The 12,898-nt window shown below is 39.4% G+C and overlaps 1 protein-coding gene across 1 annotated transcript in view; it reads right to left on the bottom strand.

Moving 5' to 3' along the window:
• The window catches only part of ZYG11A (zyg-11 family member A, cell cycle regulator), a 36,678-nt gene that overhangs the window by 17,814 nt on the left and 5,966 nt on the right, over positions 1 to 12,898 (bottom strand). The window contains 3 exon segments of the mRNA XM_036347377.1: positions 1,695 to 1,871; positions 4,388 to 4,528; positions 8,885 to 9,633. Coding sequence (XP_036203270.1) covers positions 1,695 to 1,871; positions 4,388 to 4,528; positions 8,885 to 9,633 — 1,067 coding nt within the window.

Raw genomic sequence — 12,898 nt, 5'->3', positions numbered from 1 at the left:
TAGTATAGAAGGTGTATATCTTAACTTTTAAAGACTGTGGAACTGGTAGTTGTAACATTTTACATTCTTAACATCAATATATGAGAATTTCATATGTTCCACATCCTTGTCAACACTTTGTATTGTCAGTCTTTTAATTTCAACCAATCTAGGGGTTGTACAATAACAACTCATTGTGGCTTTCATCTGCATTTCTACTGACTAAAGATACTAAGCATCTTTTCATGTGCTCATTTGTCACCTGCCTATCTTCTTTGGTGAAATGTCTTTTCAAATCTTTTGCCTTTTCTAAAAATTGGTTTATTGCCCTGACCGGTTTGGCCCAGTGGATAGAGCATTGGCCTGTGGACTCAAGGGTCCCAGGTTCGATTCTGGTCAAGGGTATGTACGTTGGTTGCGGGCACATCGCCAGTTGGGGGAATGCAAGAGGCAGCTGATCGATGTTTCTAACTCTCTATCCCTCTCCCTTCCTCTCTGTAAAAAATCAATAAAATATATTTTTAAAAAATAAAAATTAGTTTATTTTGTGTTACTGAATTAAGAGTTCTTTATATCCAGCCCTAGCCGGTTTGGCTCAGGGGTAGAATGTCGGCCTGCATACCGAAGGGTCCCAGGTTCCATTCCGGTCAAGGGCACATGCCCAAGTTGCAGGCTCAATTCCCAGTGGGGGGCGTGCAGGAGGCAGCCGATCAATTATTCTCTCTCATCATTGACGTTTCTCTCTCCCCCTCTCTGAAATTAATAAAAAAAATATATTTTTAAAAAAGAGTTCTTTATATTCTGGATAAAAGACCTTTGAAATATATATAGGGTGGGGCAAAAGTAGGTTTAGTTGTTCACATGGAAAATGATACAATTAATAAATAATAATACAAGAATAAACTCTGTGCAAGAGATAAACCGAACTTACATTCTTATATGCATAGTCCATGAACATGGACAATAGGGTAGTGAGGACCTAGAGGGGTGGGTAAGGGCTGGGAGGAGGTGAGCAAAGGGGAGAATGGGAAACACCTGTAATACTATCAACAATAAGAAATATATTTTTAAAAAACGACTAAATTCTGCTTCAGGTACTCACAACTGTAAACCTACTTTTGCCGCACCCCCGCCTCCCCCATATAATGAACATTTTTCCCAGTCCATGGCTTACCTTTTCATTTTTTAATGTTTTTCAGTGTGTGTATGCTTAATTTTTTGAATTCTAATTTATTTTACTTTTATGATGTGTGCTTTTTATATCCTAAGAAAACTTTGACTACTCCAGGGTCACAAATATTTTCTCCTTATGTTTTCTTCTAGAAATTTTATGGTTTTAACACTTACATTTAACATTAATTCCTTATTTTCTCTCTCTCTCCCTCTCTCTGTCTCTCTGTCTCTAATACAGTGGTTCTCAACCTTCTGGCCCTTTAAATACAGTTCCTCATGTTGTGACCCAACCATAAAATTATTTTCGTTGCTACTTCATAACTGTAATGTTGCTACTGTTATGAATCGTAATGTAAATATCTGATATGCAGGATGGTCTTAGGCGACCCCTGAGAAAGGGTCGTTCGACCGCCAAAGGGGTCGCGACCCCCAGGTTGAGAACCGCTGCTCTAATAGGATGAAAACTCAGAACTAAAAAATACACATTTTTCATATATTTGTCCTGAAGTAAGAAGCAGAGTCAAGTATTCAATTTAAATTACCTGCTGATAATGAGGGAAATTTTTCAAAGCCTTGAAAAGTAGACAGGTGACCTCTGACAACAGACGAACAGGCATTCCCATGGCCAGGCCCTGGTGTGTTAAGTTGAGGGCACAAGCACTGGCTGTGAACTGCACTGGCAAATCCAATGGATGGTTCCTCATTCCTACAGCCACAAGCTAAAGATGAACGTATTTTTAGTGGCTTATGACAACATTAGCATTCTTTATACTATCTCATTTTTACGCTAGTCAGAAAAATATTTGCTCACTGGGAAAGTAACAGATTTTCTCTATCCTCCACATTTATTTTTAGATCATTAGCAATACCTTCTAGTCCAGTGGTTCTCAACCTTCCTAATGCCTCGATCCTTTAATACAGTTCCTCATGTTGTGGTGACCCCCAATTTCATTGTTACAAATTGAACATAAAGCATAGTGATTAATCACAAAAATGATATGTAATTATACATGTGTTTCCTGATGGTCTTAGGCGACCCCTGTGAAAGGGTCGTTCGACCCCCAAAGGGGTCGCGACCCACAGGTTGAGAACCGCTGCTCTAGTCCTAGTCCAAATGCAGTCACTAACTAGCTGTGTGGCTTTGGGCAAGTCATTTCCCTTCTCTGGACCACCATTTCCTCATCTGTGATTTCATAATCACTTGGTTAGCCTCACTCCAGTTTAAGCATTGCGATAAGCACTCCAGGAGACATAAACACTTATACCCTAATGCTTAGCATAAAGCCTTGTGAGACAAGATATGGAAACAAGTAACATTGTGAAAGATGTCAAAACATGACCCCCCCACCCCCCAAGAAAAGCAATATAAAAAGAAGTATAAATAAAGTGCAGAGCTGCCTTGGGTAGTTATGGAAGGAGCAATTACTTCTGGAATGGTATCAAAGAGCTTAATTCCAAAAGCATCTTTAGGCAAAGGTCTCAGATAGGATATGGACAGAAGCAGATGCAGGTAGGGGTGGAATGGAGAAGAAATTCCTGGGGAAGGGAAATGTGACAGGGAAAAACACAAGGTGGACTAAGAGATGGATTCTACCCACAGAGGAAGAAATTTGAATTTGAAAGAATTTGAAAAGTGGTAAAATGCCAACTAGAAGACAGACTATGAAAGACCTAGAAACCAAATGTAAAATGAAAGTGTTGTACCACACTTAGACCATACCTACTCTAACATTCAGGGACAATGTGATTTGTTTTGTCTATCAAATACGGATAACCAGCCCTGGCCTGGCCGATATCCCACGCACCAAAGGATGGTGGGTACAATCCCGGTTGGCCACATACCCAGCTTGTTGGTTCAATCCCCACTCAGGGCACGACTGGGAGGCAACCGATCCAAGTTTCTCTCACATTGATGTTTCTCTCGTTCTTTTTCTCTCTCTCTCCTTTCCTCTAAAATCTTTCTTTTTTTTGAATAGGGAGATTCATCTCCTTAGCAATAGGTCTGCTAATACTCACATGAACCATGATTTTAAGAGACCAGAGCCCCTCACTTTGACAGCTGCGTGAACTCATGGAGCCTAAGGATGGACTTACTTTCACTATGGAAAATGACTTTTTCTATATTGCTAAACTGCTCTCAGGATTTCATTGGGTTATCATCATCTGCAATTTAAGTATGTAGAAACCAAAAGAAACAGGGTTTTCAAAAATCACAGATTCTTAGATAGAAAAGGACTTTCAGAACATCCAATTCAATCTCATTACAGATGGGAAATAAAGGTCCAGAGTCTTTCCTTTATATAGTGTTGTTTATAAGGTATGACTTAAACCTAATCTGCCATGGTACAAAATAGGCATAGTTTTAAGGAACTGCAAAGAATTGCAAATAATAAAGACAAGGTGACTTTAAGACTCTTTATTTTCATATGTCACTTAATTTTAAATAATCACAGTTTTCTTTCCCAAACCACTTAATACTTCCAATTACATTTAAAATAAATTCACACTTCCATAAACCAAAGCAAGGTCTGGCCCTATCAATACTGGTAATTTTACTTCATTCAACAAATACTTTAAATGGGAGTTTTGGCCACCTTCAATTATTGTTATTTTGTCCTGTTCTTACTGGAGATATTGTTACTGTTTTCAGAAAACCAGATGTTAGATTCTTAAAGAGTAAATGAATGAAAAATAAAACACAACATTTAGGGAAAAGTGAATTCATGTTTCTAGATAAATGAGTCCTGTTTTAGGCAAAATAGTGCCATAGTCCTATATGCCTTTCTCAGACTAAGTTCAAAAAACTGAATAATTCAAATTGATTCCAATACTCAAAATGAGAGCTAACCTGGCAGTTAAACCTATTTTCCTCTCTCTATAAGGGCATTTTGATTCACTATAGAATGAGGCATGTAAGTTACTGTATTCAATGTGTGTAGTGAACAACTTTAATTGAATCAAGTAAGAATCGAGTAAGTAGTAATAATAAAAACTACATGTGTGGTTCAGTTGGTTTGAGTGTCATCCGTATACCAAAAGGTGGTGGAATTCAATCCTCGTCGAGGCATGTACACGAGGCAACAGATTGATGTTTCTCTCTCCCTTCCTCTCTAAAAAAGTCAGTAGATACATAGATAGATGATAGATAGATAGATAGATAGATACACAGACAGACAAATCATGGCTCTACTTTTCAAACAAACAAACAAAAACTACCTTTCTGGGATGTACTTACTTTTAAAACAGCAGGCATGGTTGCCTGCATTGAAAACGTCTCTGCAAAAAGTCTGTAGAGGGCTTCCTTCATAAAACATGACCTATCCCTGTACTGGCTCAATGCTTCTGAAATCTGAATCACATTGGCTCCTCCAGCAACCTAAAAAACAAAGATGTTACCAATAGGTTTCACTGTTCATCCTCAAGTATAGGCTTTTAGGGGCCTCAAGTGTTTGAAACATTAGAGCCAAAATGAGGAACATTCTTCAACAATGCCAACAATTGGCCCAGCCAGGTAGCTCAGTTGGTTAGTGTCATCCTGATATGCCACGGTTGTGGGTTCGATCCCCAGTCAGGACATATAAAAGAAACAGCCAGTGAATGCATACAAAAGTGGAACAAATCAATGTTTCACTCTTTCTCTCTAAACTTAACCAATCAATAAAAATATATATCTAAAATTTTAAAAAATGCTAACAAAACAAAGCTTGTCTGTATTCTTCAAAAACATCAATGTCAAAAGGACAGTAAGGACTAAGAAACTCTTCCAGATTAAATTACAGAGATACTAGAGGCCCGGTGCATGAAATTAGTGCACTGGACGGGTTTAGGTTGGGGTGAGGGGGTGGTCAGCTCTCAGCCCAGCCTGCACCCTCTTGCAATCCAGGAGCCCCTGGGGAGATGTCCGACTGACAGTTTAGACCCACTCCCCATGGATGTCCTTTGCGCTGCCGCAGAGGCAGGAGAGGCTCCCGCCACCACTGCTGTTCTCACCAGCAGTGAGCCCGGCTTCTGGCACACTGACCACCGGGGGGCAGCTCCTGCGTTGAGCATCTTCCCCTGGTCGTCAGTGAGGGTCATAGCAACCGGTCATTCCACCGTTAGGTCGATTTGCATATTACCCTTTTATTATATAGCAGGGGTCCTCAAACTACGGCCCCGCGGGCCACATGCAAATACAAATATTGTATTTGTTCCCGTTTCGTTTTTTTACTTCAAAATAAGATATGTGCAGTGTGCATAGGAATTTGTTCAGAGTTTTTTTTTAACTATAGTCTGGCCCTCCAACGGTCTGAAGGACAGTGAACTGGCCCCCTGTTTAAAAAGTCTGAGGACCCCTGTTATACAGGATTCTTTATGCTGTACATTACATCCCTGTGACTTATTTATTTTATAACTGGAAATCTGTCTCTTATTCACCCATTTTAAAAGAACTAAGTATATGTTTACCATTCTAATTTTGCGTACAAGAATTAACATACTTGTTCTGTTTGAAGGTTTTCACTAACATTTAATTTTTTATCCATTTTAATGTAGGCAAATTTTTTATCAACCCAAATAAGAATACTTATTATATTTTGCATCTAACTTAAAAGACATGCATTTCTAGTAAATAAAAGATTTTCTGAAACACACCTTTTAGCCCTAGCTGATTTGGCTCAGTGGATAGAGTGTCGGCCTGCGGATTGAAGGGTCCCAAGTTCAATTCCAGTCAAGGGCACATGCCCAGGTTGCGGGCTTGATCCCCAGTGTGTGTGTGTGTGGGGGGGGGGGGGTCCAGGAGACAGCCGATCAGTGATTCTCTCTCATCACTGATGTTTCTCTCTCTCTCCCTCTCCCTTCCTCTCTGACATTAATAAATATATATTTAATGCCCTAGGTGGTTTGGCTTAGTGGATAGAGCAACCGTGGGCAAACTACGGCCCGCGGGCTGGATCCGGCCCACTTGCAATGAATAAAACTAAAAAAAAAAAAAAAAAAGACCGTACCCTTTTATATAATGATGTTTACTTTGAATTTATATTAGTTCACACAAACACTCCATCCATGCTTTTGTTCCGGCCCTCCGGTCCAGTTTAAGAACCCATTGTGGCCCTCGAGTCAAAAAGTTTGCCCACCCCTGGGATAGAGCGTCAGCCTGTATACTGAAGGGTCCCAGGTTGCAGACTTGATCCCCAGTGTGGGAAGTGCAGAGGCAGCTGATCAGTGATTCTCTCTCATCATTAATGTTTCAGTCTTTCTCCCTCTCCCTTCCTCTCTGAAATCAATTAACAATATATTAAAATAAAATAAATATGTATATATTTTTTTTAAAAAAAGAAACACACCTTTTAAACTTACCATACCTTCCACTCTGCATAAGGCTGAATTATGCTCTTTATAATTCCTTAGTAATGGAAAGAGATTATGGTCTCTACTCTCTATCCCCTAATATCCAACACTGTATATAATGCATAATTTAACGTTTTCAAAATAAACTACATTTACATGTATACCAGATAAGTTTACTGAAACAAAACTTATTTCCCATTTCCTGCTTTGGTGGTTAGTATCTTAACTACATGCATTATCTCTCTATAGAATACTTCAGTATTTATCCCATAGTATTGCATATCCCAAGAGTTTATGCACTAAAATCTATTTTTACAACTGTGGTCTTTTTTTTTATTTAATATATTTTATTGATTTTTTATAGAGAGGAAGGGAGAGTGATAGAGAGTTAGAAACATCCATCAGATGCTTCCTGCACACCCCCTACCGGGGATGTGCCCGCAACCAAGGTACATGCCCTTGACCGGAATCGAACCTGGGACCCTTCAATCCACAGGCCGTCGCTCTATCCACTGAGCCAAACCGGTTAGGGCACAACTGTGGTCTTTTGATCACTGTGATATTAAATGCTAAACAGGCATACCTATACATTCCAGATAAACAATTCTCTACTGTACATACTTAATCTAAGAGTTCAAATTATCTCTCTGTTGCAAGCCTAATGATGTAACTGATGACTTCCACCTTCATTAGAGATGCCAGAAAATTAAAAGGACTTTAAAATACAATTGCTGTTTTCCAGTTAAAGGAAAATATAAAAACCAATGACTGCAAATCACTTTACTCTCTCGTCCTAGACGAATTACGTAAGGTATAACCATAAAGGAAGGATTCTTTTTAAGGCATGGTTCTGAACCTTAGCTGCACATTAGAATTACTGGCAGCTTTTTAAAATCTTGATGCCTAGACCAAATCCCAAACATATTACATCTCTAGGGGACAGAACAAAAGTATCAGTATATTTTAAAGCTCCCAAAGTTATTAAAATGTACAATTGAGGAAGAGAATCACTTTTTAAAAATATTCTAACACATATGTAATACCCTTTGTAATACTTTAAGCAATTAAAAAAATAAAAAATAAAATAAAAATAAAAAATATTCTAGAACATAAATATTTAAATATATGCTGCTTTAAAACTAGCACTGCCCTAACCAGTTTGGCTCAGTGGATAGAGTGTCAGCCTTCAGACTGAAGGGCCCCGGGTTCAATTCTGGCCAAGGGCACATGCCTGGGCTGTGGGCTCGATCCCCAGTGGGAGATGTGCAGGAGGCAGCTGATCGAATGCTTCTCTCATCGATGTTTCTAGCTCTCTATCCCTTTCCCTTCCTCCCTGAAAAAATCAATAAAAATATATTTTAAAAAAATAAAAATAGCACCATGAGGTCCTGACCAGGTAGCTCAGTTGGTTAGAGAATCGTCCAGATATGCCAAGGTTTCAAGTTTCAGGTTGGGTCCCAGTGTGGGTGCTTACGGGAGGCAACCGATTGATGTGTCTCTCACATCGACGTCTCTCTCTGTCTCTCTGTCTCGCTCTCTCATCAATAAAACTAAAACTAAAGCATGCCCTAGGGTGAGGATTTTTAAAAATTACCTTTATAAAAAAGAAGAATTCACCAATGATTGTATAAATAAGTGGAACAATATTTTTTAAATAGCACCAGGAGAGGGTATAAACTTATTCCAACAACATTCAAAATTTTTAAGACTCTTTTAATATTGCTTCATGTCATACTTAACCAAAAATGGTGTTAACCATGTTAATCACCTGGTAATTATATTTAGCTGTTAATAGAAGTGAAGAACACAAGTTTTTAGAGTCACAAAGACTTTCACATAAGTTCTAGCTATACCTTTTATTTTATTTTATTATATTATATTTTTTTGTTAATCCTCACCCGAGGATGTTTTTCCATTGATTTTTTAGAGACAGTGGAAGGGAGGGGGAGAGACAGAAAGAGAAACATCAATGTGAGAAAGACACATCAAACATGCCCAGACCAGGGCCAGGGATTGAGCCTGCAACCGAGGTACATGCCTTTGACCGGAATCAAACCCAGGACCCTTGAGTCCTCGGGCCAACGCTCTATCAAACAAACCGGCTAGGGCTCTAGCTATACCATTTAGTAGTTAGTTCTATGATTGTGGCTAAGTAGATTAACCTCCCTGAGCTTCCATCCCCTCAACTGTAAAATGGGAGGATTAAAGTAGGAAACAATGTGCACCACACGACATCTGGCAGACAGGAGGTGATGCATAAGTGACTGCACGCATCCCCAAGAGGCTAGACTACCATACATGGAGGCCAGAACTATATATTGTTTAAAATTAGATTCACATATACAACAAAAGTTTAATAATGTTCTCAACAAGTGAAACAAACTTATTTCAGATAAGAACAAACCCTCAAGCCTTGCTGTGTAGTAAAGAAGTTGGAATAACCAGCATCTGTAGCCAACAGTCCCACAAACTGCATCGCAGGCCGCTGCCGTACAAACAGTTCCACAGCTCCATCGGTGATGCAACTGCCCCCCGAAATATCCAGTGACACGATATTAGGTAGAATATCCTTCTGCTGCAGCAAATGAAAAGCTAGATCTGATTGGAGCTGCCTGTGATTAGAAATATCAAGGTGAAACAGACATTTAAGTTCTTTAATGACTGCGAGGATTTGTGGTTTGGTCATGGTTAGACATTTCATGTAGTGCATTTTGAGAGATTTGAGTCGATCCTTACAGGTAAGGAGTGCAGAGATATCAGTGACCAGAGTATTGGAGATATCCAAGCTTTCCAGTTTTGGTAACTGCGAAACATTAGCTAGGTCTTCATTATGAAAACAAACATTGAAAACACTTAAAACTCGAAGACCAGTGAGCTGACCAAACAGTAGTTTTGAATCTTGACGGATGCTTGTTGAGTCCAATACCAGACACTGGAGGTTTTGCTGGAGCCAGTTATTGCTGCAGAGTCCATGCAGGATGTCTGATATTGGGAGGTCAGGGTCCGCCGCAGTAGCATCCAGTTCAATGAGTTTGTGATGGCAGAAAGCTTTTATGAATGCAGCTGTAGAGATTTTAGCCTTTTTAATATTGACCAGCCTCAGTTTCATTTGGTTGCCTCGGAAAATGCTCGCTGTTCTATCAGTCAGCTTGCCTGCAAAAGAACCAGAACCGTTTTGTAATAATAACTAAATCTCACCCTGATTGGTTTGGCTCGGTGGATAGGGCGTCGGCCTGCAGACTGAAGGGTCCCAGGTTCGAATCCAGTCAAAGGCATGTACCTTGGTTGCGGGCAAATCCCCAGTAGGGGGTGTGCAGGAGGCAGCTGATTGACGTTTCTCTCTCATTGATGTTTCTGACTTTCTATCCCTCTCCCTTCCTCTCTGTAAAAAAAATCAATAAAATATATTTAAATAAATAAATTAAATAACTAAATCTCATGCCTTTTCCAGGAGGCATTATGGTCAATGAACTGTGACAGATGCTAATCACAACAATGACTACTCTGGGCCAAACATTGTTCTAAACCCTTTTCTGCCCTGACCAGTTTGGCTCAGTGGCTAGAGCATCCGCCTGTGGACTGAAGAGTCCGAAGTTCCATTCCAGTCAAGGGCATGTACCTTGGTTGCGGGCACATCCCCAGTAGGGGGTGTGCAGGAGGCAGCTGGTGGATGTTTCTCTCTCATGGATGTTTCTAACTCTCTATCCCTCTCCCTTCCTCTCTGTAAAAAAATCAATAAAATATATTTAAAAATAAATAAATAAATAAAATAAAAAATAAACCCTTTTCTCAGATTATATAGTTTACTCTTTGCAATGATACTATAAAAACTATTAGTATTACCATCTTATAGCTGAGCAAACTGAAGCTTAAAGAATTTAAACATCTTGTTCAAGGCCCAAATAGGTGGAAGATTCAAGAATCAAAGCCAGTTGGACTCCAGAGCCCAGTTTTATCATAACAACCTTGTTCACAGAAAAAAAGAACAAAATAAAATAGCAATTATAAAATATATACTATGCAAATAACATTATTAATAATTATTTTTAACCAAATTAGTGGATAGCCTTTAACAAGTCACTTCTCGGGGCCTCATTTTTCTCATCTATAAAATAAGTGGGTTGTACTACATTTCATTTAGAAAAGATTTACTAAGCATCTTCTATGTGTGAGATCCCATGTTAAATAATGGACACACAAGGTAATTAGGAATCTGTTATAAGGAATTCCGTCGAGGAATGCACAAAAAGTACATAAATTATTATAATGGTGTATATATGTTATAGTGATTCATACCAAATATTTATACCAAGATGATATTCACTTTAGGTAAATTTTTAAATTGATTTTAGAGGAAGGGAGGGAGAGAGAGAGAAACATCAATTTATACATTCATCGGCTGATGCTTATATGTACCCTGACCAGGAATTGAACCCGTTACCTTGCATATCAGGATAAGCTACCTGGTCAGGGCTTATCTTTGGGTAAAGTTTGAAGACTAAATCACTTTGTCAGGGGTAAGGTGAAAGCTGGAAAAACATGTCAAAGAAGACATGGAGGCACAGAACAGCAGATTATTTGGAATGACCGGAAAGGAAACCAGCACTACTGGAACACAGTGTCCAAGGAATGGCATAGCTGGAATTGGGAGTCAAGAGAAGGTGAAAGGTAGATGGGGCCGATCCTCAAAGCTAGAATACTCAGATTTTAGGAACAACTCAAACATTTTAAGCAGAAAAATCATCATAATTCTATTTTTAGAAAGACCAATTATGTGACAGTGTAAAGGAATTAGGATGGTGTTTGATGAGAGTGAAATGAACAAGAGATTATTAATAATTTTAATCATGAGAGGTGAAAAATTAAACTAGACAGAACATGGTGCCTGAATGGACTGGGAGAAAGGACTGAGGAAAAAGGTAGGTCAACTGGTGCTGGAAGCTACCCATTGTCTCCAGTGGTCGGCAAACTCATTAGTCAACAGAGCCAAATATCAACAGTACTTCTTCAAAATAGACTCCCCCAGGCCGAAAACCGACTTCTGCGCATGGGCCAAGAATTTTCAATTGCACTGTACGTGCGCCTGCACGTGGTATTTTGTGAAAGAGCCACACTCAAGGGGTCAAAGAGCCGCAAGTGGCTCTCGAGCCGTAGTTTGCCAACCATTGGCTACACTAGCATGCAAGTGCAGCAGGGAACACAGAAGGCTGATGACCTTGGGTTTTAGCAAGGGCTAAAAGCTATACATCGATTGTTCTGTCGAGACAATGGTGGTTCAAGGCAATCCCCTAACCTGATAATCTTTTACTGTTTACCAAACCTTACCTTCTATATTCGTGTTTGCTTTGCTAAAGGGCAAATGTGTATTCTAGTAAATAAAAAGCTATGGGTCCCGAGATTCAGGGAACCTCTCTGCTAGAGAGTAAGGTCTCCGCCTGGCTCCCCCCATGCCTTCTAAATTTATATTTCTTGTCTAGTGTATCCATTTATGCGCAGCCCCTTCTCCAGATCCTGAATCCTCACTGCAAAAGGTTTGCAAAAGGTTGTGGCAAGCGGGTTCCCAGGTTCCCAGTGTGAGTTGGGCTATGCTACCAAGATAGGAGGAAGGAAGCCTCTACACTTTAGGCTTTGAGGAGCAACTTAGTACTTTTATTCAAACATTTATTCAACAAATAGAGTGCTCACTGTAGCAAAGCCCTATGCTAGATGCAAAGAATGGTGAATAAGACAGACTTGGCTCCAAGAGGAAGGAACCACTGATGAGGTGAAAATAGCAAGACGCCTAGAATTAGAAGTGGTGCCTGAAGGTGTGACTGAACTGCTGCAATCTCATGATATAACTTTAATGGATGACCAGTTGCTTCTTATGGATGAGCAAAGAAAGTGTTTTCTCGAGATGGAATCTACTTCTGATGAAGAAGCTATGAAGAATATCGAAATAAAAACAAAGGACTGAGAATATTATGTAAACTTAGTTGATAAGCAGTGGCAGGATTGACTCCAATTTTGAAAGAAGTTCTATTTTGGGTAAAATACTACCAAACAAAATCACATGCTATACAGAAACTGTTCTTGAAAGGAAGAGTCAACCAATGCAACAAACTTCACTATTGCTTTACTTTCAGAAACTGCCACAGCGACCCAACCCTTAGCAAACACCAACCTGATCAGTCAGCGACCATCAACATGGAGGCAAGACCCTCCACAAGCAAAGATGATAGCATTTATTAGCATTAAAGTATTTTTAATTAAGGTGTATAATTGTTTTTCTTTAGATATTATACTATTGCACACTTAATATACTACGTTATAGTGTAAACATAACTTTAGTATGCACTGGGAAACCAAAATATTGGTGTGACTCACTTTAGTGAGATATCCACTTCATGGTGATGGTCTGGAACAGAACCGGCAATAT

This window comes from Myotis myotis, unplaced genomic scaffold (genome assembly GCF_014108235.1).
Source record: "Myotis myotis isolate mMyoMyo1 unplaced genomic scaffold, mMyoMyo1.p scaffold_m19_p_2, whole genome shotgun sequence".
Classification (NCBI taxonomy): domain Eukaryota; kingdom Metazoa; phylum Chordata; class Mammalia; order Chiroptera; family Vespertilionidae; genus Myotis; species Myotis myotis.
This window is presented reverse-complemented; position numbering and strand designations above follow the sequence as displayed.